General features: G+C 40.7%; 2 protein-coding genes across 2 annotated transcripts; one reads left to right on the top strand and one right to left on the bottom strand.

The window, feature by feature from the left end:
* Window positions 1-2,056: 2,056 nt before the first annotated feature.
* LOC145502722 (tachykinin-like peptides receptor 86C) lies at window positions 2,057-5,151 on the top strand. The gene has a single exon (XM_081482081.1). It carries the CDS (start codon window positions 2,529-2,531, stop codon window positions 3,480-3,482), a length of 954 nt encoding a protein of 317 aa, XP_081338207.1. The 5' UTR covers window positions 2,057-2,528; the 3' UTR covers window positions 3,483-5,151.
* Window positions 5,152-6,320: 1,169 nt separating this feature from the next.
* On the bottom strand, window positions 6,321-13,794 carry LOC145460341 (uncharacterized). The gene has a single exon (XM_081445121.1). It carries the CDS (start codon window positions 7,967-7,969, stop codon window positions 7,250-7,252), a length of 720 nt encoding a protein of 239 aa, XP_081301247.1. The 5' UTR covers window positions 7,970-13,794; the 3' UTR covers window positions 6,321-7,249.
* Between the last annotated feature and the right edge of the window lie 8,113 nt (window positions 13,795-21,907).

Here is a 21,907-nt window from a genome sequence, read left to right as displayed (position 1 = left end):
GGCCATGTGCCCAGCCTAGCCCTGACGGAGCCCTTCGTGGGTTTAAGGTCGCTGGCTTAGCCTGGATTCGGGCGAAGCAGAGTAGAGTGCTCAAACTGGACATGAAAGCAGAGCTTTGTATGCCAGCGAGCTATGTATAACTGCAGACAGTATATAAATATATACTTCTTGCACTTGAACAGAATAAATTTATAGCGCGCTCAACTCTGAGAGGAGCAGTGTAGATAATAACCAATTGAAGTCTTGCTACCACTGTTTATTATCTATCTATCTATCTATCTATCTATGTATATGTCTGGATTTATGAAAACGGTGTTAAACACTGAATCAGCTGTTTTTTAATTTATTTGTTTGTTTGTTTGTTTGTTTTTTTTCATTTCTTTGTTTGTTTGTATCTGCTTTCGCTAGGACAGCAGCTTGTAAATCTTACCTAGCATGAAATGTAGAAACTCCTTGCCGCATGTTTCATCTATTTAGGTTTTTTTTTTTTCATTATTTATCGACCCCCCCCCCCCCCCCACCTTTTCAATTTGCGTTAAGTTTAGCCCAGGCTACACTCGTCTGAATTCAGTTCGCGCGGTGACTCTGACAAGGAGCGACCGATTAGCGTTCTGTATTTGCTGTCTAAAGGAAGTCTGCCCGAGGACATCATTAAGTCCAATAAAGGCCCAAGTCTAACGATTTGGTAGTAAGCGTCGTCCATTATCGTACGTGAGGCGGGCCCGAGGAGATGTGTAAACTGTGCGGGTCACATTTAGTCCCCTAACAGTAGGCCGTTTGCCCTGTGGCGATAATGTTGTGCTTGCCTTAGACAGCAAAACTCTTTAGCCACATCGATTCAGGGCTTAGACGTGCAATGGACTAGACATCTCTAGCTGCTGTTGGCGTCATTTGCTCTGAACTTTGATGTAGCTAAAGACTTAGAAAAAAATCTGTTGAAATCTGGATGTGCCATTCCGCGCTCGACAAAATTGAAGTACATCCGGGACATTGCTATTTGCGAGCAAAACATGGCCACGAGCAGAGAGAAGAACATGAGTTCAAGCGCTGATCGTGAGTAGAATTTCCTTGTTTTACCAATTTTAGGCGTTGTCGGCTTAGCTAAGTATCAGAACTGTCTGTGATTCGCTAGCGCGGAAGAAATTTATTCGCGTGGTTTCCGGGCGATAATTGACGTAACGACATGTTGAGTGTTTCAATCGATTCTCGATGTAGGAAGCTCTTGTTCAGTCCATTTAGAAAGCAATAGATTGGCTCTCCGCCGCGCTTTTGATATCTGTACGTTCGTGTTGATTTAGACTCCAATTTCATGTTAAAAGCACTCTTAATTAAATTATACAATTCATGATTCAACGAAAAGACGGTGAATTTAGTCTTCCTGGCCTCAAAAGGCATACAGGAGAGTTATTTGCTGCTATTTGAGCTACGATAAGCCTCGTGGAAAGCTAGCTCTAGGACAGAATTGTAGCAAGTTAGATTATCAGTGACAAGTCAAATTCTATGGCTATGTTTTTGCGAATCCGGTCAGATATTGAGATGAAATGTCACGTAACGGCTACTTTTTGGCTGAAATATAGAGGTAAATAACCGATTCCACTGCTTACCATGCTCTTGTTAGCGTGACTGGCTAATTTAACCCACAGTAAAGACATAGTGAGGTCATTTAGGTGAAATCGCAGAGGTTAAGCCTGTCTAAATTAGTGCCGCGGCGAACCAAATGATCAATGTAAGCTCTAATTTCGCTTTGTTTGGCTCGTTCGACTCATTTGCAGCGACTTCAAAGGCTTGTATAGGCATGGTATGGACTCTATTAGGAGTACACGAGGTAGATAGCATTCTCGGTACGACACGGCCATATTTATGTACATTTTCTGTACATTCCAAAAACATGCCCGCTATTTTGGTGCAAAGTCTTTAACACGGTTTTCATAAATTCAGACATATATATATATATATATATATATATATATATATATATATATATATATATATATATAAGATAAGGAAGTTTTCAAGCATAATTGAGCGGGAGTCGCTCATAAGTAGTGTCCGTTTAAAAGTTTAGACGATGAAGCCGGTACTGGCGTCTCAAAAGAAATGTCGGCCGCTTATTAACCCTTGGGTTATAAAACTTCGTAGGGGGTTCTAGATGGGTTTATTAAAAGCGGGGCTTACATCCGATTATATCCGAGGGGGCTTATAAACGGAATAAAAAAAAACCGTTTCGAAATGATGTGCAGTTACAGATCAACATCGGAATATCTGAGGGGGCTTATAGCTGGATGATTTTTTTGGTTTACAGGTAGATGGGCCTATAACCGGTAGGAAACTTATAATCGGGAGGGGGGTGAGCTTATAAGCTCATATAAAAACACAGTAGTCTTATCTAGGTGTTCAGTTTGTTGGGGTGGAGTGCGCAAAATGGCATGGCGCAGGACAAAATAGCAGAGAACCTCAAAGTATAACGAACTTGTGTACTGTTTTACACATCCTTAAGGCAAAGGTCTGTTCTGGTTTATTTTTAGAATATGACAGGCATCACTGAAGTGAGCTTCTCCATAGTTTACGCCATAACAATGATCGTAGCTTTGGCTGGCAACACAATGCTGATCTACATCGTGTGGAAGAAACCTGAAACAAGAAATCTGACAAGTTTCCTGTTTGTTAATATGGCGGTGGCCGATTTGCTGATTGCAGTGTTTCAGATGCCTATCAGCATAGCTATGTTTTATTTCCACCAAATTCAGATACCCTGCGACTTTTTCTATTACTCTGCGTTCGTGTCGACTACTGCCTCCATTTTCTGTCTCGCTGTGATGGCATTTGACCGATACTTTGCTGTTGTGCATCCTTTCCGGCGGCGCATTTGGTTCAGGAAGCCTAAGATAATTACGCCAGTTGTCTGGATCTCATCCATGGCCTTGATGTCAGTCGTGCCAGTTGCCTTCAAATCCGTGAATGGTGTCTGTTTCTTTGACGATACTGTTATATCGCCTCTGGTCTTCTGGAGCTGCATCCTTGCTCTCACCTACCTCCTGCCTCTTGCCATCATCTCCATCCTCTACATCATAGTTGCTGGAAAACTGTGGCTCCACGAAATGCCTGCAGATCATGAAGTACGTGAACACCAACGACAACAGGAAATCCCCAAGAAAAAAGTCATCCGAATGCTCACCATTGTTGTGGTGGTGTTTGCAGTCTGTTGGCTTCCTGTGCATGTGTATCAGATGGACAATTCCGTAAAAATGGGAGCATTATGGCCGCCTTCCCTCATTTACTTCTGTTACTGGCTCAGTCAGGCTAACAGCGCCATAAATCCGTGGCTGTACATTGGTCTGAACAAAAAGATGAAAGCAGCCTTCACCAAAATGATCCGGTGCTGCCGTACAGGAAATCTCAGACAGGAAACATCTTCTGTGGGTACCAACACTAGAAGTGAAACAGCCTTTACAACGCGTTCCCTCCTGGATACGAAACTGTAAATACCACTTTGGTCGGCGTATCAACAAGCAGTAACTAGTGTTAGTGATAAAGTGCTTGACCAGCATGTCTAGTATTAGCGAGTCTTTGCTTGAAATTGAGTGGTAAATGCCAGATATCGCTTTTTTTTGTGAACTCAGCAATGTCGTAGAGAGACATTAAGCAATGCGATTAAAAGTAGTATACAGGGGTTTAAGTCACACCAAGTGTAGCTACTCAAACGTGTAAGCCATGACTGTCAGGGGTACACAAAATCACTTTCATATAAGTAATGTGTAGAGGAAAGGAAAGAAGAACAACAACCCACTTTAATTAGAGCTTTTTAAGAGGTCTTCGTTCTATAATTATAACTGTCGAAGACCATTTCATTACTGGAAATGTTCCGAAAGGCAAGAATTTAGTTTATTCAGTACGTGATGGCTCTGTATATTCCAAGCCCGCTCATCTGCTCACCTTCGGGTTTGACGGGCATTTGGCAGGTTGTTGGTCCCCACTATGAGGCATTTCCTCACAAAGGGCAGCCCAGGGGTGGGGCAAGTAATTATACAACAGTACTTTGTAGAAACACAAGCCTGTCTTATTAAAGATCAAAGAGATTAACCCTACGTAAAGAACGTAGTTGTAAATTCTTTTTCTGACTTTTAACCACTGGAGTCTTGCTCGTCACCCCCTAGCACCTCCATAGATTAGTGTCGGTCTTCCACGTGCGAGAAAATCGAGTCGAGAAGCGATGCCGACGATAGACCATTTTCGTGGGAAGGATTTTGAATTTGTGGTTCGTTGCATTTGGCTGAAAGATGTATATTTCTTACGAGAATTATATTTTTCATGTTAAAAAAGAAAACAAAACGAAACAAACAAACAATCAATCTGCGATCACAAACATAACAAAACAACGCATGTTGTAAGAACCTTGATTTGAGAACGTTACGTTTGGTATGCTTCTACACACATCATCACAAGTATAAAACGGTTAGCGTTCCATCCTGGATACCAAACTGTAAATATCACTTTGGTCGGTGTAACAAACAAGAAATAGTGTATGAGAGACATTGCTTGATTAGTATGTGTAGCAAGTCGCGAGAAATTGCTTGGAGTTGAGTGGTAAATGCTAGATATTGCTTGACTTCTGGCAAGCTTAAGCAAAGTCGTAGAAAGATATAAACCAATGTAACTGAAAGTAGTATACAAAGATTTAAGCCTGAGCGTAGCTAACAAATGTATCAGCTATGACAGTCCAGGGTATTAAAACAAAAAAAGTCTTTTATATATAGAGCTTTTCATAAAGCCAAACTGTAAATGTCGTTTTGTTAATAACTTGTTCTTAAACCCCCAAAATTCTTTCATTGCTTTCTCTAAAACAACTCTGAGTTCACAATTTGACACTATGCTAAACTAATTGACAGTCTGACTTTAAACAATTGCTCTTTTTCAGTTCTCATGCACAGTAGCTAAGCCTAGTTTATTATATGGCACTTTGACGAAAGTTTCAATTTCTTCTTGGCTGTTTCCTTAGTCCTTCCCGGCACCAACTCATTCAAAATTTAACGCTATGTATTTGCTGTTCTCCTGATATTGTAGCTCCTCGGGGTGATAGGGTTCACTCTCAGAGTGTTCCTCGCCACTCATCGTTTTGAGCCGCTACAATTTTCAGAAAAAAACAAAGAAAAAGCTGTAGTCTTTTAATTACCTCTTGCTTTGATTTTAGGGTCCGTTATCGGCCCGTGGGCTTTACGGGAGAAAAATGCCCTAGACTAAGCCAATCAGAGTGTGCGTTATGTCGACTAAGTACAAACAAAAGTCATGTAATAGGTATTTTAGCTAATGTTATTTAATAGGGTAAGATATACTACCCAGCGATATGTGTTCTTTGCCAAACTTGAGAATTTGAAAGCACTTAGACAGTACAATCCAAGTCAATTTACATGTGTGATGAATCTTTAACAATTGTGTTATGTCTTCGAGCCCTGAATGAGGAGGGGACTGGAGCAGGGCGGCGGGGAGGACGGGTGGTAGCAGAGCGGGCTGCTTCATTGGATGGAGCTTCATTGAAATTGTACGACCAAGTATATTGATGACCCTGTAAAAACAAATGAAATGCTTGTGTAGTATCGTAAATAGCGCTTTCCCGTTTTTTTTTTTTTTTTTTTACTTTATTTACTTGAAGCTTTTCAACGGAGAAAGGTGTAATTAAAAATGTCCACGTAAATCTTTAATTTGCAAAATTATCTGAATATAAGTGTCAAAGTCAGTAAGGACCAGGCAAGGTCCACGGATCGAGGTCGGCCGACTCCCTCCAAACTTTCAGCCTTTTTTCTCTACCAGATAAGATAACGACCGGTGGTATTTTTAGTAAAATGAAATAAATTTCATAGAATTTAGACCACCCCCTAGTTTTTGAAGCTATTTTGGCCACGTGAGACAGGAAATTTGGGTAAACTTCCACGAATGATTTTAGGTACTTAGCATTAGTCTTATTCATTTATACGAACTGTACATACTTCCCAGCCTATAAACAGCTCATGTCTCCAATATAAACGAATTTGGTTAAAATAACTTACTTTGGAGTGGCTCCAAATATCATCACTTGGAGGCTATCGTAACTAAGAAGAATTTTGGCAATTTTCAAAACTGGTTTTCTCTAAAGTGCGGCAGTTTATTTCCAGATCAAAACTAGTTTTTATAAGTCTGTCTTAAAGTCTTTTCAAATACGCAAAATCTCATTTGGCAAATTAAAATCCTGTCGCGTGAGCTTTCTGGCGACTTTAACCTAATTTCCTAATTTGCATAATTGTAGTTTTTCCGGGAAAAATTTCCTCTTGATTTGGAACATGTTGGAGGAGTTTATTGGCTTTTTTACTATGACTTAACAGAAAAATATAACTTTTTCAGATAAGTGGCTATACTTCAACCGCGTATTTTGTCATTTGCTGGGTCAAAATCCCCTCCCGTAGGCTTTGTTCAAATTTGACTAATTTGTATGTTGTCGATTTTTTCCCGGAAAACTTCGCGTATTTGTTGATATTATACACAAGCAATGGTGACCCTACACCTAATGAAACAAATTTTCTTTGAGTTCTTGTTTTGAAACTATTGTTGTTTCGATCTTACTGACGTTGACAGTCCACAACGAACATGACAGTTCCCGAATCGAATTCTGTCATTTTAATAACCACGGGCACGCAAATTAGTATGACAGACAGACTCAAGATTGTGTTTTGTAGGTTAGTGAACAGTTTTGGAGACTACCAGAGTTATTTTTTCACCACGTGTGATGGAAGGCAAACAAGTTGCCGAAATGACAGTCAATTCGGTTGAAGAGGAAATGTAATTTGAACATTAAGTAACATGGCTGTGCAAATTAGTGAGTCGAAACTTAATACACTGTTACGTAATAGATTCCTGGCTGGGAAAGTGACAAAACGTTGCTAAAGCTGACCAATCCGTGTTCATTGCTGCTGAAATCTTCCTCCTATTTCTTTAAGCACAGCTTTTTCGTCGATGAAGAAAACCCGGGTTGGTTTTGTCCACGATAGCATTTAAGCATGGCAAGGGACAGCTGGCGTTCAGCAATACGTAAAAATCCTAGCAGTTTCCGTTTTGCTGTCTTTACCATAGCATTCATTCAGTTTTCAGTCTTATATTGTTGACAATTTTACTAGTATTTACAAATCCTGTTATGTAAGGGTCCCTGCACCTATCTAAAAGGCCCCAATAGAGAAGATGGGGGTAGAAACAAAGAGATCGTCCCTAGTAAAACCGTGTGACGTTATTTTTGAAACCATGCGCAACTCTCAGAAAATTTTTCAATGGCCTCAAGGAAAGTCTTTTTTCTTGACAGCGGTCCACTTGTCGTCAAGTGTAGCTGATTGCAGATTTCTTTCAGAACTGCCAGTTTGAGTAAGTCAGGGTTCTTGTTCTTTACAAGTTCGCAGATATTGCTAACACCCACGATGATTGGATGGCTTGGTTTACCCATATCATCCATCACCAAACTTCTAAGGGTGTCAAGGGACATTTCCGACTCTGAGGCCTCGATGTCTTCCTCCGGGATTTCCTCCGCATCAATACCCCTATGACGCAGCGCCGCTGTCTGACGTGAAAACCGGCTGCTAATTTGCTGCGCAGTCCTCCCTTCTTCGGGCTTAAACGTGAGCTCTCTGTCTTCATTTCCGAGAGTCTTCATCTCCCTCACTACCTGCACAGGATCGGCCTTGTTTCCAGTTCTTGCACCCTCTTCAAATTTCTTCATCAAGAAGGTCTTGACGTTATCAGTCATTCTGGTGGGTCGTTTTGTTATCTTCAGAGCCCACCCCAATGGTCTAGGGTCATATCCTCTGACAGCGCTGCCACTATCCTCACCTTGCGATGAGGTTGATGGCGCATCCGGAGCAAACGTCACCCCTGTTGTAATTCTCGCCCATTTCCTCCTAACGCGGTCATACATGAACTTGCAGTCCACCTCAAGACGGCGCTTGCCCGTGTCCATATGGGTCTTGAACGTGAGGACGCATCCAGTCTCTTGGCAAGAGTAGATCTCGGACTGGTGCCTGACGCTCTGACCCACACTTCCCGTGTGTGTAGCTTGACCAAATGGCTTTATCACCCTTAGCCCAGTGTCTCCTTGTGGTGTAACTCCAAGAGCACTATAGCTGGTTTTCACATGACGTCACTAAATTCAAACTACAAAACTATTGATCTTCCTGAGATTTTAGTTTAAAGATATATAAGGGCAGCTGAAAAATAATATTCATACAAATTTTCGCTCCGAATGGGTTCTTGGTTTTGTGATACACTACGCTTGAATTTGTACGCTTTTGCGTGACGCGGCATTTACATGACGGCCTAGAGAACTGTCACGATGGTTAAAAAAGTGACTTATTTCGGGGAATCTGGCTATCCGAACAGTTCATGTCTTAGAAAAAGTATTATTTTAATGTTTTAGAGTTTCTGGAGGGATAAATTCACGCTTCTGTAGCAAGACTCAGTGACATATGTTTCTGTTGGTTGCGGCCGCCATGTTAGTGCCAATACGGATGGGCACCAACATGGCGTCTCCATACAAATCTCTGAAAATTTGTGTAAAAAATTTCTCCGCATATCTCGCACAAGAAAAATTGCTGTGACCAGAATTTTGGCGAGAGTCTTTGCATATTTACCTTCTTTCATTTCCCAGATTCTGGACTTTATCTATTGACCGGTTTTTTTTTTTTTTATTTTAATCTATTTAGAATCGCGTGACACTGAAAACCAGCAATAGAGGATGAGGCGTCCAGGGCCGATGTCGTACGCTTCCCACACACGGATGTCACACTCCTCATACTGGAAATTGTTCAACACACTAATACCTGGTATCTTGCTGTCTTTGTTTCTCTCCCGTACCCTCTGATACCACCATGGGATTCTAGTGCTGTTTTCATATCCTCAGCAGTGACGACGTCGTGTCTCTCGTTAACACAGCGCTTTATGTGTGCGTTCATAGCAGCAGTCTTCCTATCGCAGATGTCCTTACCAGCCTGTGGCTCTGAGAAATCATATCGCACTGGCCTGACACCGGTTCTCACCCCTACTTCTCTAAGACTTAGCAACAGATGCCCATTGTGGTAACATCCAGCGTTATCTGATCGGAGGTAGGCTGTTGTCACAACTGAATACTCCTGTTTGACTTTGTGCGGCAAGTCCTCTATGATTGAAAGAACGGCAAAGCTATTTTGGGAGCAGTTGTTGAAAATGTGTACAAAACACTCGACTTTATGCTTGCTCTACACTGTTGCTCTAGTGATTACTGCGCTGATATGCCAGCTTCTTCCCCTCTTCCCAAGAAAATCACTCATCTGTTCTCTGTATTGCACAGGCAGAAACTTCCTTGCCCAGTCCATTATGACAAGACACGAGTTCTCGTCTAGCTTCTGGGGGATATGCTGCTTGGCTTCGTCCTGGTTACACTACCGTAGCAAGTGAGCCTTCTAAGCCTGTATGTTGCACACACACTCTGTGTACTCAAACCTCAGACTACCCCTCACCTCTTCTGTCATGTCCGCTTTGTCTTACATCTCTGCCACCTCTCTCAGTACTCCTTCCAGACTCTCACAGCGCTCACATTCGTAGCAGTGTTGGTGATCACATTCGCTCCTAAACTCCAACGCACTTCTGTCTCTTAGTGCGTGGACCGTGCAGTGATCACCGCAATGTTCACCTCGTCCGATGTGCGTCTTGAAATCATTCTTCAAGCACCTTTTTCCATCCTTTAGTAATTTCTGAGTGGCAGTCACGCTGATGCCATGATCTGCTAAGCCCTCCAACATCAAAAATACCTAGTCAAATGCCTCTGTACCCTCTGCAGTGGTGTTGTCAAGTCCCTGAAGGGATTTCTGCACAGAGGCCGAACACGCCTCAGTCATTCGGTATAGAGAACGCTGGCTCGCCGGCTCGCTGGCTCGAACTCTTGTTCTTTACAATAGTCTAAATATTGTCTGATGATGAGTGAAGGGATGACGATCATGATCACCGCTGGTATGATGATCTTCTCTCCCGAGTCCAGCTTGAGAGTTTTTTTCCCGAACGCCACGTCCTGGACAAATTCTGGTCTGGAGATATATTCAATGAAATGATCCACCTTTTCGTGCTCAATTCGTGTACGGAAACTAAGAATTTCGGGGAGTGGTTGGCCTTTTCCGGCTTCTGTTGCATGCTGGCGAGCTTGATCAATGCGCCATTTGGAGAGCCCAGGGATCATCTCTTGAAGCTCAGCTCTTGAAAAGTCGTCTGCAAAGAGGGAAAGGATCTGTCGCTTTGTTTGCCAATGACCTGCTTGCCCATAGGCCTTAACTAAAATGTCGACAAGACCAGAGTTGGGATCAAAACGCTTGCGCTTTCCTTGGTTGTCTCTGTTTGGATCCAAAAGTACCTCCGTTTGTTACGCCTTCCAAACCAGTTCTTCTTGGCCGGGAGTGATGACAAGCAATGAGGTCGCTATAGTCTCTTTAGCTTTGCGGATGTAATATCGCTGCTGGGTGTCAGAGACGTCGTCCCAGGTCGTGTTCAGGGTGGACATAACAGGGCTGTACCGGCCACATGAGATGCTGTGGAGGGCTTCGTTTAATTTCTGCCGTTTGCTGTTTTTTTCCTCCATCTCGTCAACCCATATACTAATCTCTTCTTCAATTCTGGTATCGAGGCTTGGGACAATTGGGATTGCAAAGAGACTGTTTCTGACCCCTCACCAGTGCTTCAGACCTGTGCACACACCGTGGCTGGCATTGTGCTCTCCTCACAAACAGTAATGACAGAGAAAGTGGCGGAATCAGACTCCTCCATATCGTCTCCAATCACCAAGGTGTCTGAGTAAGGATCCTGAAGCGTAATAAAATGGATTAGCAAGTTATGAACAAGATTATTAACAATTCCACAAAGATCTCCAATACATGTAACTGTGTAAGCTCTATATGTGTTTCCTAGCCGATGCCAAAGGGCGCCCTCGCATGTGTGTTCTTGTTGGTGTCTTCAAGGACTGGTCATTATTTAAGTGCGGTTGAATTTTAGTTCGGACTGGGACCAAGTTACCATTCAGAAACCGTTCTCGACGCGTGATCGGAAAACTCGGATAAGCCGCTATCTTTATAACCAGACCCCAAGCCTCTTGGAAATCGACCACACCTAAACGATTCAAAACGGACACCCATTGAAGAAAAGACCGGAAAACCAACAAAGATACCTTTTATTCATGTTGGCAGTCGTTATAGATATCAAGGCACCTGTGGGGCGCATCAAAAAAATCCTCTCACTACTAAGCTATGAATGGCTAATGTGTAGTAGCTTACCTGGTCTCCAGACATGACACAGCGAGCCTTACGGGATTTGTAGTGTGCTCCGCGGCAGTTAGAACACACAGCTGTCAATAAAAAGGATAATGATAAATAGATTAACAATACTGACCACAATCACCATTACGAGCACCATCAACGTGAGTCACCCTTACCGTCACCGTAACCATCGTCATCATGGTCATCTTCATCGTACCCAGCTTAACTAAGGATGGCTGCCCAGTCTTATTAGCCTATTAAGGTTATTTCGGGCAGCCATGTACTCTTTTTATTTTAACTTAATTTTGTTCATTTAATTTCTAGCTGAGTGCAAATAAAGTTGTTGTTGTTGTTGTCAATCTGGTTTGTGCACTCACGTAACACCAAATTAAAGTGCTGTGATTTCCTTTCATGACAGCTAAAGGAAGGAAGGCGAATGAAATATTGGGCGGTGGGCGTCTCTTGCAGCCCCATCCACCTTCCCATTCCCTCTAGGCCCCCTCCTGGTTCCCCTCCTTCCCATTCTTTCCCATTTGAAGGCATTTTGCAGGGAGGGTGCCTGATTAGCAAATTACCACCTCAGTCCACCTCGAAGCACTACCATAACGCCCCCCTCCCTCTCTTCTTCGGAAAAAAAGTTATAAGGACATGAGACAATACAACAAAATCGAGCAATGCCTTTGTAAATTTAAACAAGTCGACTAAAAGCTAAAAGATCATTTAAATACAAAAAAAACAATGGCATGGGACTACGTCTGGCTTCCTTCCCTTGGCATATTCCAATAAAAATTAAAATTTATGTACTGAAAATATGAACAAGCACAAAGTAAAATACGCACCTTCGAAATAAAGTTTTTGTTTGTATTTACCAGCCAAGCCCACCCTGCAATTCTGAGGATTATGGCTGCGGTCTGACTGCACTCAGTTTGTACTTACCCGAGCCGATGGAAAATGTGGCATGGTGAAATTGATAAATTTCTTTCGACAAGGTGGCGTTTATGCGGCGCGGTTTCTTTATAGTTTTCCGCGGTCCTCGATGACTTGGATACGAGTATGTGTTCTTCTTTCTGCCAGCGCAGTCTGTAGTTAATTTTTTTCTATGTCTCGGGCATATTGTCATTGATATTTTCTCGTTTTCTGTTGCAACAAAGTATCCAGCTCTATTCAGGATCAGGTCAACCTCATTAACGTTTTCGTCTCCGGTTCGCTGTTGCCCTGAGCTCACTCCCAGGCTTAGTAGATGTGCATTAATGTCTAGCTTACATGCCAACAGGGGTACAATCTGCGACCCCATGCCCTCCAAACTACAGGCAGAGTCAGGAGAACTGAACGAGCAAGTCAAGGTAACATTCATATCGCAAACAACAACATCAGCTGAATTGGATCAGGGTAAGGAATCGACTACAGCTGTCTTCAGATGATAAGATAAGGAATGGAAAATTATCCTTCCTGAAGTGTACTTCTACCAAAAATCAGAACCGCTCAATATTTCAAAGAGTTTGACAAAATGCTCCCGTGAAGTATACTATGCAAAGCCACTATACTAATCTGAAAAAGTCATGTGTTGGTCTTAGTCGTAAATACCCGGAATGTGTCGCAAATTAGTCAAGCGTGAAATATTCCCGGGAAAAACTACAAATTAGGAAATTATGTTAAAGTCGTGAGAAACCTCACGCGACAGGATTTTAATTTGCCAAATGAGAGTTTGCGTATTTTTAAAGACTTTAAGACAGACTTACAAAAACTAGTTTTGATCTGGAAATAAACTACCGCGCTTTAGAGAAAACCAGCTTTAAAAATTGCCAAAATTCTTATTACCCATGATAGCCACGAAGTGATGATATTTGGAAGCGCTCAATAGTAAGTTATTTTTAACCAAATTCGTTTATATTGGATACATGAGCTGTTTATAGGCTGGGAAGTATGTACTGTTCGTATAAATGAGTAAGGCTAATGCGAAGTACGTAAAATCATTCGTGGAAGTTTACCCCAATTTCCCGTCTCACGTGACCAAAATAGCACCAAAAACTAGGAGGGTGGTGTAAATTCCATGAAATTTATTTCATTTTACTAAAAAAACCAACGGTCGTTATCTTATCTGATAAGGAAAAAATGCTGAGAGTTTAGAGGGAATCGGCCGACCTCGATCCGTGGACCCTGCCTGGTTCCTAGTGGCAACAACACATAACCTCCAAAATGTTCATGTTGCAGGAAAAAAAATAAAAGAAGAAAAGAAAAATGGGTGTAAGCTCTAGTTTGGTTGTTATTTGGATAGTCACGCCAATATTTTAAACTTTAATGTAGTGCAGCCACGACAAGGCATAAAAATGGTCTTATGCTTGAAAGTGTAAAAGGATCGTAAGGCTGAAACTGAAACAGGTAAGAACGCACCGAGCCCTCTATTAACATGAAACAACCCAGTGTTTATAAAGAGAAGCCACTAGAAGACATAGATATCGAGTGTTTTTAATGAAACTTAAGAAAAACTCTCAGAGCACTGTAACTGTTTGTAAATGTTTGTATGGATTTAAAATTTCAATCGATAAGTGTGTAACGTCATATGTCTTATTTCTTGAGATGATTTACGGCATTAGATTTCCTGTTTAAATGGATAGTGTTGGGTGGATAGCACAAGCGCTGTACACGTATTTTCATTATTGACGAAAATATCAACCGTCTACATCTACATCTGCTGGGTACCAGGCCTAAAAATCACTGCAGAGGGAACTCCTTTCGATTAAGAACCTGTATGTGGTTTAACTGTTTCAGATGTTCCCTTCATCATATCGAGTGCACCAATCAAGAGATTTACGACACCCTCATATCCCGATAAAAGGGCTGAGAAATACTATTTAGAGTGCCAAAGCCCAAAGTATCTATAAATGATTATTTACGTACATTTTTAGCAAGTAAAATTAAGAAATTTTAAGTGGGTTACGTTCATTTCAAATTAAACTTTAGGCTAAGGCCTCGTCCACACTATGCTGGGGGAAATTGAAAACGGTGTGTTCACTCTGAAAACTCATCAAATGTTTTCCGTCCACAAAAAGACGGGCAATCGCCGGTCTTTTTCGGATTTGTGTTTGTCGAAAACTCTCGCATATATCACATGATCTTAATTGACTACATCGTTCTCAAAAACTCTGTTTTTAAAGTGTTTTCTGTCCACACGAAAACGAAAAGCGGACGTTTTCAAATTCTTCCAGTTTGCTAAGATCTTGTTTGAAAAGTTCCGTTTTCGTGATGGATCAGTGTGGACGGTAGGCCTAACCGTAAAAATAAAGCTGCTTTTTAAAATTCCTCCGGCGTAGTGTGGACGCTGTCTAAGCATTGAAGATTGAAACTTTGGAATTCATTTGCATGGGCTTACGGAACGGAGGGACGCGGGGGACTGCAGCCCCCACCCCCCCTCCCCCCCCCCCCTCCAGTTTCAGATATTTTTGAAATTTTGGGGGCAAAACGGTGATGATGCGGGCAAAAGTACTCGGGAAACTGAAAATATTCCTAAAGGTTGTTAAGGCCAGGCTTGTAGGCAACTTTTTTATGACGTTTGCCTTGTCAAAACGGAGTTGAAGTCAAATGATATAAGGATCGAGGTACTCTGTTTTGGACAAGCCATATGTCGTTTAATATGTATCGTGAAAATCCACGAGATGGATATTATTTCCCATCAACAAAACAACAACAAAAGAATCAAAACAAACGAAGACCAAGACTTTTGTCTTTTGTGGTGGCTCTTGAAAGAGCTGGTTTGATTGGCTCCGCAAAGAGCCGTTATAAAACTTTCTTGAACTTGTCGTACGAGGAACAATTCCCTGTTTCTGATTTTACTACGCTGTCGATCGAGGTCAGAGAGTTCGTGTGGTTTCAACATAACTATTTTTGGACTGATAACAGTATCATTAGACGTGAGAATTGTGAGCGTTTTTGTTTTTACTACGATCTGAGTGCTTTAGAACAACACTCACGCTTCCGGGCATTGCGTAATTTTTTTCAGGCATGAAGCTCACCCCCCCCCCCCCCCCCGCTTTTCTCCCTCTCCAAGTCCCAATGTACCTGTACGACTATGTTCATTTGCGATGCTTCCTTGCCTTTTTGTTTGGTTTTCAGCAGTTAAATGTTGTACATCTGCCCGAGTACGACGGTTTCATTCACAACTAGCAGATCAAGGATAAAGTCCTACCATTCATAACTGCTTAAATAGGGAAGATTAGCTGACACGCTTCACTTTAAAGCAATGCGTTAAGAGCTTGGTCTAACGGTCACCCACACCTATGCAGGGTAGAAAAATTCGATTTTCTCAAACATTGTCAAGAAAAAGGTTTTTACTAACTCATTTCAAAACTGTAACTTTGAGGCTCTTTGGATTTTTATCTTCTTGTCGAGACGGCCTTCACGGTATTTTGCCCCGAAAAGAGCAAGACTCGACCCCAAAATCACCGTCTTTACGAGCGCTAAAGCAAGCCAAAATAATAAGTCCGGCTGGAAAAGCTAACCCTATCATCCTTTTGCAGTTATTTCGCGTTGTCAGATCCCCATGAAATTTAACTTGAAGTCGACCAGAAAATAAAATAAAAAAGTTAACATGGCGGCAAATCTACTCAATCACGAGCAAAAAAACGATATTTCGTGAACCCACGGAAAAAAACAAAAAACAAAAAAACTGCAGGCTATGCAATTTTTATTCACCTTCGCTGTAACTATGTCACCGGAGTACCCTGCTGACACCATTGCCTGATTGGCGAGCTATAGGTAATTATATTAATTTAAGAGTGCCTGCCTGTAAATATCAGACAAATTCTTAATTTCCCGGCAAGGGTCGAAAATTCGATTTCGCTCATATTTCTATGGTAGGTAGGCCAGGGCATGACAAAAACTACTGGATAGTTTTTTTTTTGTTTGTTTGTTTGCAAAATATCTTTTTATTTCAAAGAAATATGCAAATTACCAAATTCGGTTAAAATCGTCATTTGACGTACCATTTTATAAAACAAATTTGAGAGCCTCGCATGCAAAACCACATTATTCTTCCGTCTTTAAATCACTCAAATATTTTTGTGCAAAGTTTAAATGTGTACCGGGCTTTATTTTACGGATCGATGCTGCGTTGTCTTTTTGGGTGCAGGATAATTAAATTTCGAAGACATGTATTTCATTCACTTAAAAGTACTTCGTAAAAATAATTACAACAGTTACTGGCCAATTTCGTTTTGTGTTTGTGGAAAATTCAGTCGGGGAAATCACAAGATTATCGTGACGCCATTGTTTTCGGAAAGGTCCGAAAACGAAAAGCCGGCGTTTTCAAATTCCTCCTTTTTGAAAGGCTCTCAGCGAAAAGCTTCGTTTTCGTGGCGGATTAGTGTAGACGGGAGGCCTAACCGTGGAAATAAAGCGGCGTTTTAAAACTTTTCCAGCTTATCGTGAACGCTCCCTATAAGGCTCTCCTGATTCTCCGCCTACGTTCAATTACCGGTAAATAAGCTTTCTGGTGCTATTCGTCCTCATAATCGCTTAAACCATAGGACAGTTAGCGTCTTAATAGGAGGAGCTAGTAGTAATTAATATTTTGGCTTAGAGCGGTTTTCAATTGACGGTCGAAACTAATTTAAAGAAAAAGACAACAGAACGGTTCATTTTGAGTGTCGAATGGTAATAAGACAATATCTTTAGTTTTGGTTTTGGTTTTGGTTTTGCTACGGTTCGAGATTGGCTGAGTAGTCCAACTGGTAAGTAATTGATTTGATTTCGGTTTTACGACACTCAGTTGAAAATAGCTGTATAAGGGAATTTTGGCAATAATGATAAAAACGGTCCCGTTTTCTCCTTCCCCTCGATGCAGTTTTCCATCGAGTTAAATATCAAGGCAATTCCCAGCAATTGATATAGAGTTTGCCGATTCAGGGTTCATACAGCTCTGCTGCTGAGCGCGTGACATTAAAGATATTGATGATAAATTTCGTCATAACATTGTCAAAGCAGTCTGCGACTCCACTCGGCTGCCCCTTGTCGATTCTTCGCTGTAATTTAATTAGAAATATTCCAAACGAGCAAGAGACTGGGTATGAATATTGGAAATCGATTAATTTGAAAGAGTGAGCCTGTGATCTAAAAGAACATGCAAACGTTAGCACGCTCACCAAATGTCTGTATTTTTGGTGCAAATACAAAGATGCAATACGCTTTTGAAAAGCTGTGATTAATGAGAGTGTTGTATGGTTTAGAGTGAGAGGTGTCGATTTTAAATATTCGTACCTAGTCCCTTGCTCGTTTAGAGCATGGCTAATTAACAAATATTGAATTTTATTAGCGAAGGGAACTCTTAGTTGCGACGAGTTTCAAATATTTGACTGCAAATGTCCATGAGAAAGCAAGAAACCTCGAAAGACTTAAAAGGAGCAAGAAACTTCAAAGATGAGCAAAACAGAATCCTGATGGAAAATAGTACTAAGAATGCTAATAATGTGCCGTTGTGGTGTTGATTAGCTTAGCTGCATTACGAATTGACAACTGTCTAATGGCTACCATCTCTGTTCAGACGTTCGCGCTTCTTGAGATATTTCACTATGCACTTAATATCAAACGAACAGCCAAAGTAGAAAAAAAAAAAGTCTGAAAGGAAATGGAATTAAGAGCATAGAAAGCTACTGGTTTTCGTCACGGAACATAACAATAATAACAGGTATAGCCTACTAGAAACAGCCGGGTATTCTGAGATAGTCGCCCACATGAAATAAGCCATTCTGTTGGGGCTTACCACTGGTGATTGGACGAGTCGGTGAGCGTAAAGATTTGCTTTTTGAGGTTGCACACAGCTGTTTTTCCCATGGGCTTCACAGAAACAAATCTGCGCGTAAAAGAGCCATGTTTACGTTTCAGCAAAGAATCAAGTTTGCCCGTCAAGGAATCACCAGAACAGCTGTTCTTCCCATGCATTTGAGGAATTAAGTTTGTATTTCAAAGAATTAAGTATGCGTCTAAAGTTTACGCTTCTAACAATCAAATTTCCGTTTTACTGAATGCAGTTTGAGTTTCAAAAAATCAAGTTTGCGTTTCAGAGATTCAAGCTTTATTGTAAGAAATGAAGTTTTAATTAAAATAATCAGGTCTTTGCAACATCATTTATCGCTTTTATCATCGTACACCACACTTGGAGCTAGATTTCCCTAAAGCATCGGCGTGATGCCTGTTCAATCATCTCGAACAAGGTGATTGGAGGTACGAGAATTTTATTTTGTTACGCTGTGATCGCTATATTTTCTTTTTTCTTACTTTCAGTATCTTTGTTCTTAGCCTCAGCTGTATTTGAGCGCTTAATTTCGGAACCAGATGAAGTCTAGCCACAAGAGGCTTTGCGAATTAAGTCATTCTTTCTCTGCATTTTCTTATGTAGAGCCATTTGAGCGGCAGTGCAACTTGATATCAGTACATAGTAAGTCTGAGGCAAATTTCTCTTTAAAACCAGTCTCTTGTGAAAGAAAAAAAAAAAAAAAAAAAAATGCCAGTTCTTTCTTCTGCCTAGGTTGTTGTCAATTGCCAATTCTTATCATTGTCTGTGACCACTTTTTACAAGAAAACTAAGTACAGTAGTTAGTAGTTTCTCCGATAACACTTTTAAGCAAGATCAAAAAGAAGATATGGCAAACTGGAGTAGTTAGGTAGGATAGCATTTCGTGTGCTAAACACAATTAACTTATTTCTGTCTAACATCTTGATACCTTTTCTGTATAGCAACTTTAAGGAAGATAAAAGGGCAAGTTACGAACTGAAGCACTTAGTTAGGATAACACTTCCTGTGGTAAAAGCAGCTCTCCCAGTTCTGCGTTTCATTGTTTTAGTTGATTTAGGCATTTCAATTGCTCCATATTAGAAACAATGGCGCAAAAGCGAACCGAAGTTGTTCTCTAACTAATCTTTCCTTTTTCGACATTTTTCGTGCTTTTGATTAACTTCGAGTATCCTGATGTCAGTTTGTTCGACCAAGAAAAAAACTGGCATCAAAATGGCTACGGATGAAATAATATCCTCCACCGCGTGAACCAGAAAAGAAATGGCACTTGTTTCATACAGTTCGTGTAATTATATGATTGCGTGAATTGGATTTAATGTAAGCCCGTTTAACGTCCTCGTTTGTTAAGGTTTTCCCTAAAATAAATTATTTCAATATTCCATTAAGGAAGAGATTATTGGAGAATAGATAAGACCTATGTGAAACCATCTATTTCCTAAGTATATTTTCGCTGACTTACTGAAGCGCTTACGCTTATCATTATGACTGATGGGCGACTTTGGTGACATGTCAGTAAAAACTGATATGAAGAGTCGAACTAACATGGAGAATCATGTAGTGTGAAGGACTGGTTTTAATATCGATGTTTCTAAGAAAAACTTGAAGGGTTTAAATAGCAGGAAAATATATATCTAAACGCATGATACTCAAAAATCTTGCCGTGCCCTCGATGAAAAACAACATTTCCTTGAAGACAAAATGCAATTTGTGGTAGACAAAATTAGCGTAAACAAATGTCACGCCTCCGCCGAAATGATTGTAAGAATAGCTGTGAGTTGCTAACATCACCACTCTTGTTAGCGCCACTTCCATATCAATTTGTCTTCGTTGAAAAGGAGAATTAAGGTACGTGTTTCTCTTTTCTTTCACACCCAGTAATAACTATAGTCTTCAAGGTGAATAACATCGAGAGAGCCATTTTCTCATATAGTGGACCACGAGTCACCGTGATCTTTGTATCGGTGGCTCAATAGTTTTGTTTTATTATACTCCAGTGCCACAGCTTTAAACTCCAAATAAAAGAATCACGGCAAAGGTTAAGAATACAAACTGATACTATAAAAATTTGTAAGATTAAGTGCAACTTTAGACAGTTTCTAAGGCAGTTCTCGTGGCACAAAAATATGCCCGAGAGTCTGTACTGGAGTGAACAGTTCCTGAAGAAAAGAAATCCACAAAAAATCGTAACACAACAAAAATTGAAATATCTAGAGAGACAAATGGGTAACAACAACAACAAAAAACAAAGAAAACATACAAAAAAACTGACTCTTTCTTCCTTAGCCGATGCGCAGGTACTTAGTTTGCGTTCGTCGAAAAGATTTTGTCGTTATTCGATATGTTATCAATCATGTATTAAATTACCGAACTAGTGTATGTATTGGATCTGCACCAACCTGAGTATTTTAATTTCACTCAATTCTTATGCTTACTATTGCTAATTTTTTTTCCCTAACCATTACTACCACATCATACATACAGCAGCCGAATTGCGTTAACGTTGAAAGAAAGGTCAATTTACTGCTGGGAACAGCTTGACGAAAGGCTGAATCACAGGGAAGGTGGGGTGGGGGTGGTGGAAGGGGCACAGCTTTACTTTTATTTCTGAGCCATTCAGTGAACGCCCAGTTAGTAATGTAAAGTTAGTAATTGCTAGTAATGAAAATTAGTTCGTCTAGTCTTACTATCTTTACATTAAAAAGTCTGACTTCCTGCTTGAGCAACTCTTATAACATCCTGTTTTTGTCTGTGCCGAAAATTAAGCGAGTTATTTTGCCGAATATTCTTAAACATTGTAGAATCTCCTTCGATACGACATTTTATTTTTCACTTTCGTCCATCGTGTCCCTGCAGAAATATAACATAGCTCTTGTCTTTATATATCTTTGCCATTTTCGTTCAGTTGTGCCAAAAATACGTATATTTATTACGCCTCTGTTGGTCAAAAATACGCTCGTACTTCAAGGCTGGCGAGAAAGTCACTTACTATATAATGTATACAATGTTGCTGTTTAAAATACAATTTGGAATTAAGTACATTAAGTTCTTAAATCGCAGTTCAAAGCCACCACGCCGCCACAGCTAGATTCCTTTGCGATTACGTGTTCCGCATTGTGTGGATCTTTACACAAAGTATGTCAGACACCAAACAAGAAGAAATACAAATCAGAGTACACCCAACATTGGGATTTCTTCCACGAGATAAATATTTGCGCGGTGAACATTGAAAACACTCTGGCTCCATACCTGCAATGGTGAAGTCCGAAACTGTTTTTTTTTTGTTTGTTTGTTTGTTTGTTTTTGTTTGTTTGTTTGTTTGTTTGTTTTTTTTGTTACAAACTGTTAATATTCACTGTCACTATTGCTTCTGAATAATTTTACCGCATTAGGAAGGAAAACAGTGAAAATAGGAGGTTTGCCTGTTACAATAATTATCGATTCTGGCGCTAGTTGCAATGTCATAGGCCGTAGTGCGTGAGAATATTTGAAAGGCAATAAGGTTAAATGTGTGTCCAGCAAGGCTTCCAAGAAATTGTATTTATATGGTAGTAATCAGTCACTACAATTTGCTGGCACATTTACTACAGAAGTTTCTGTTGCAGAGAGAGTGCTAAGTGGAGTTGAATTTATTGTTATTGAAAATAAGGGACAGGCCCCTCTAGGGCGAGAAACGGCCATTGCTTTAAAAGCTCTAAAGTTGGGAACTCCAGCTCAAGTTAACTCACTAGAGGCATCGACTGATGGGGCTAAAGGGGCACCCACTGTTTTAGAAAAAATCCCCAGATGCTGTGAAGGTTCTGGCAAACTAAAGGATTTTCAGCTTAAAATCCCAGTTGAT

This window comes from Orbicella franksi, chromosome 11 (assembly GCF_964199315.1).
Source record: "Orbicella franksi chromosome 11, jaOrbFran1.1, whole genome shotgun sequence".
Lineage (NCBI taxonomy): Eukaryota > Metazoa > Cnidaria > Anthozoa > Scleractinia > Merulinidae > Orbicella > Orbicella franksi.
This window is presented reverse-complemented; position numbering and strand designations above follow the sequence as displayed.

Excerpts from the sequence above, each read along its gene's own strand:
- LOC145502722 (XM_081482081.1), top strand. The coding sequence starts at position 2,529 with ATGACAGGCATCACTGAAGTGAGCTTCTCCATAGTTTACGCCATAACA.
- LOC145460341 (XM_081445121.1), bottom strand. The coding sequence starts at position 7,969 with ATGGACACGGGCAAGCGCCGTCTTGAGGTGGACTGCAAGTTCATGTAT.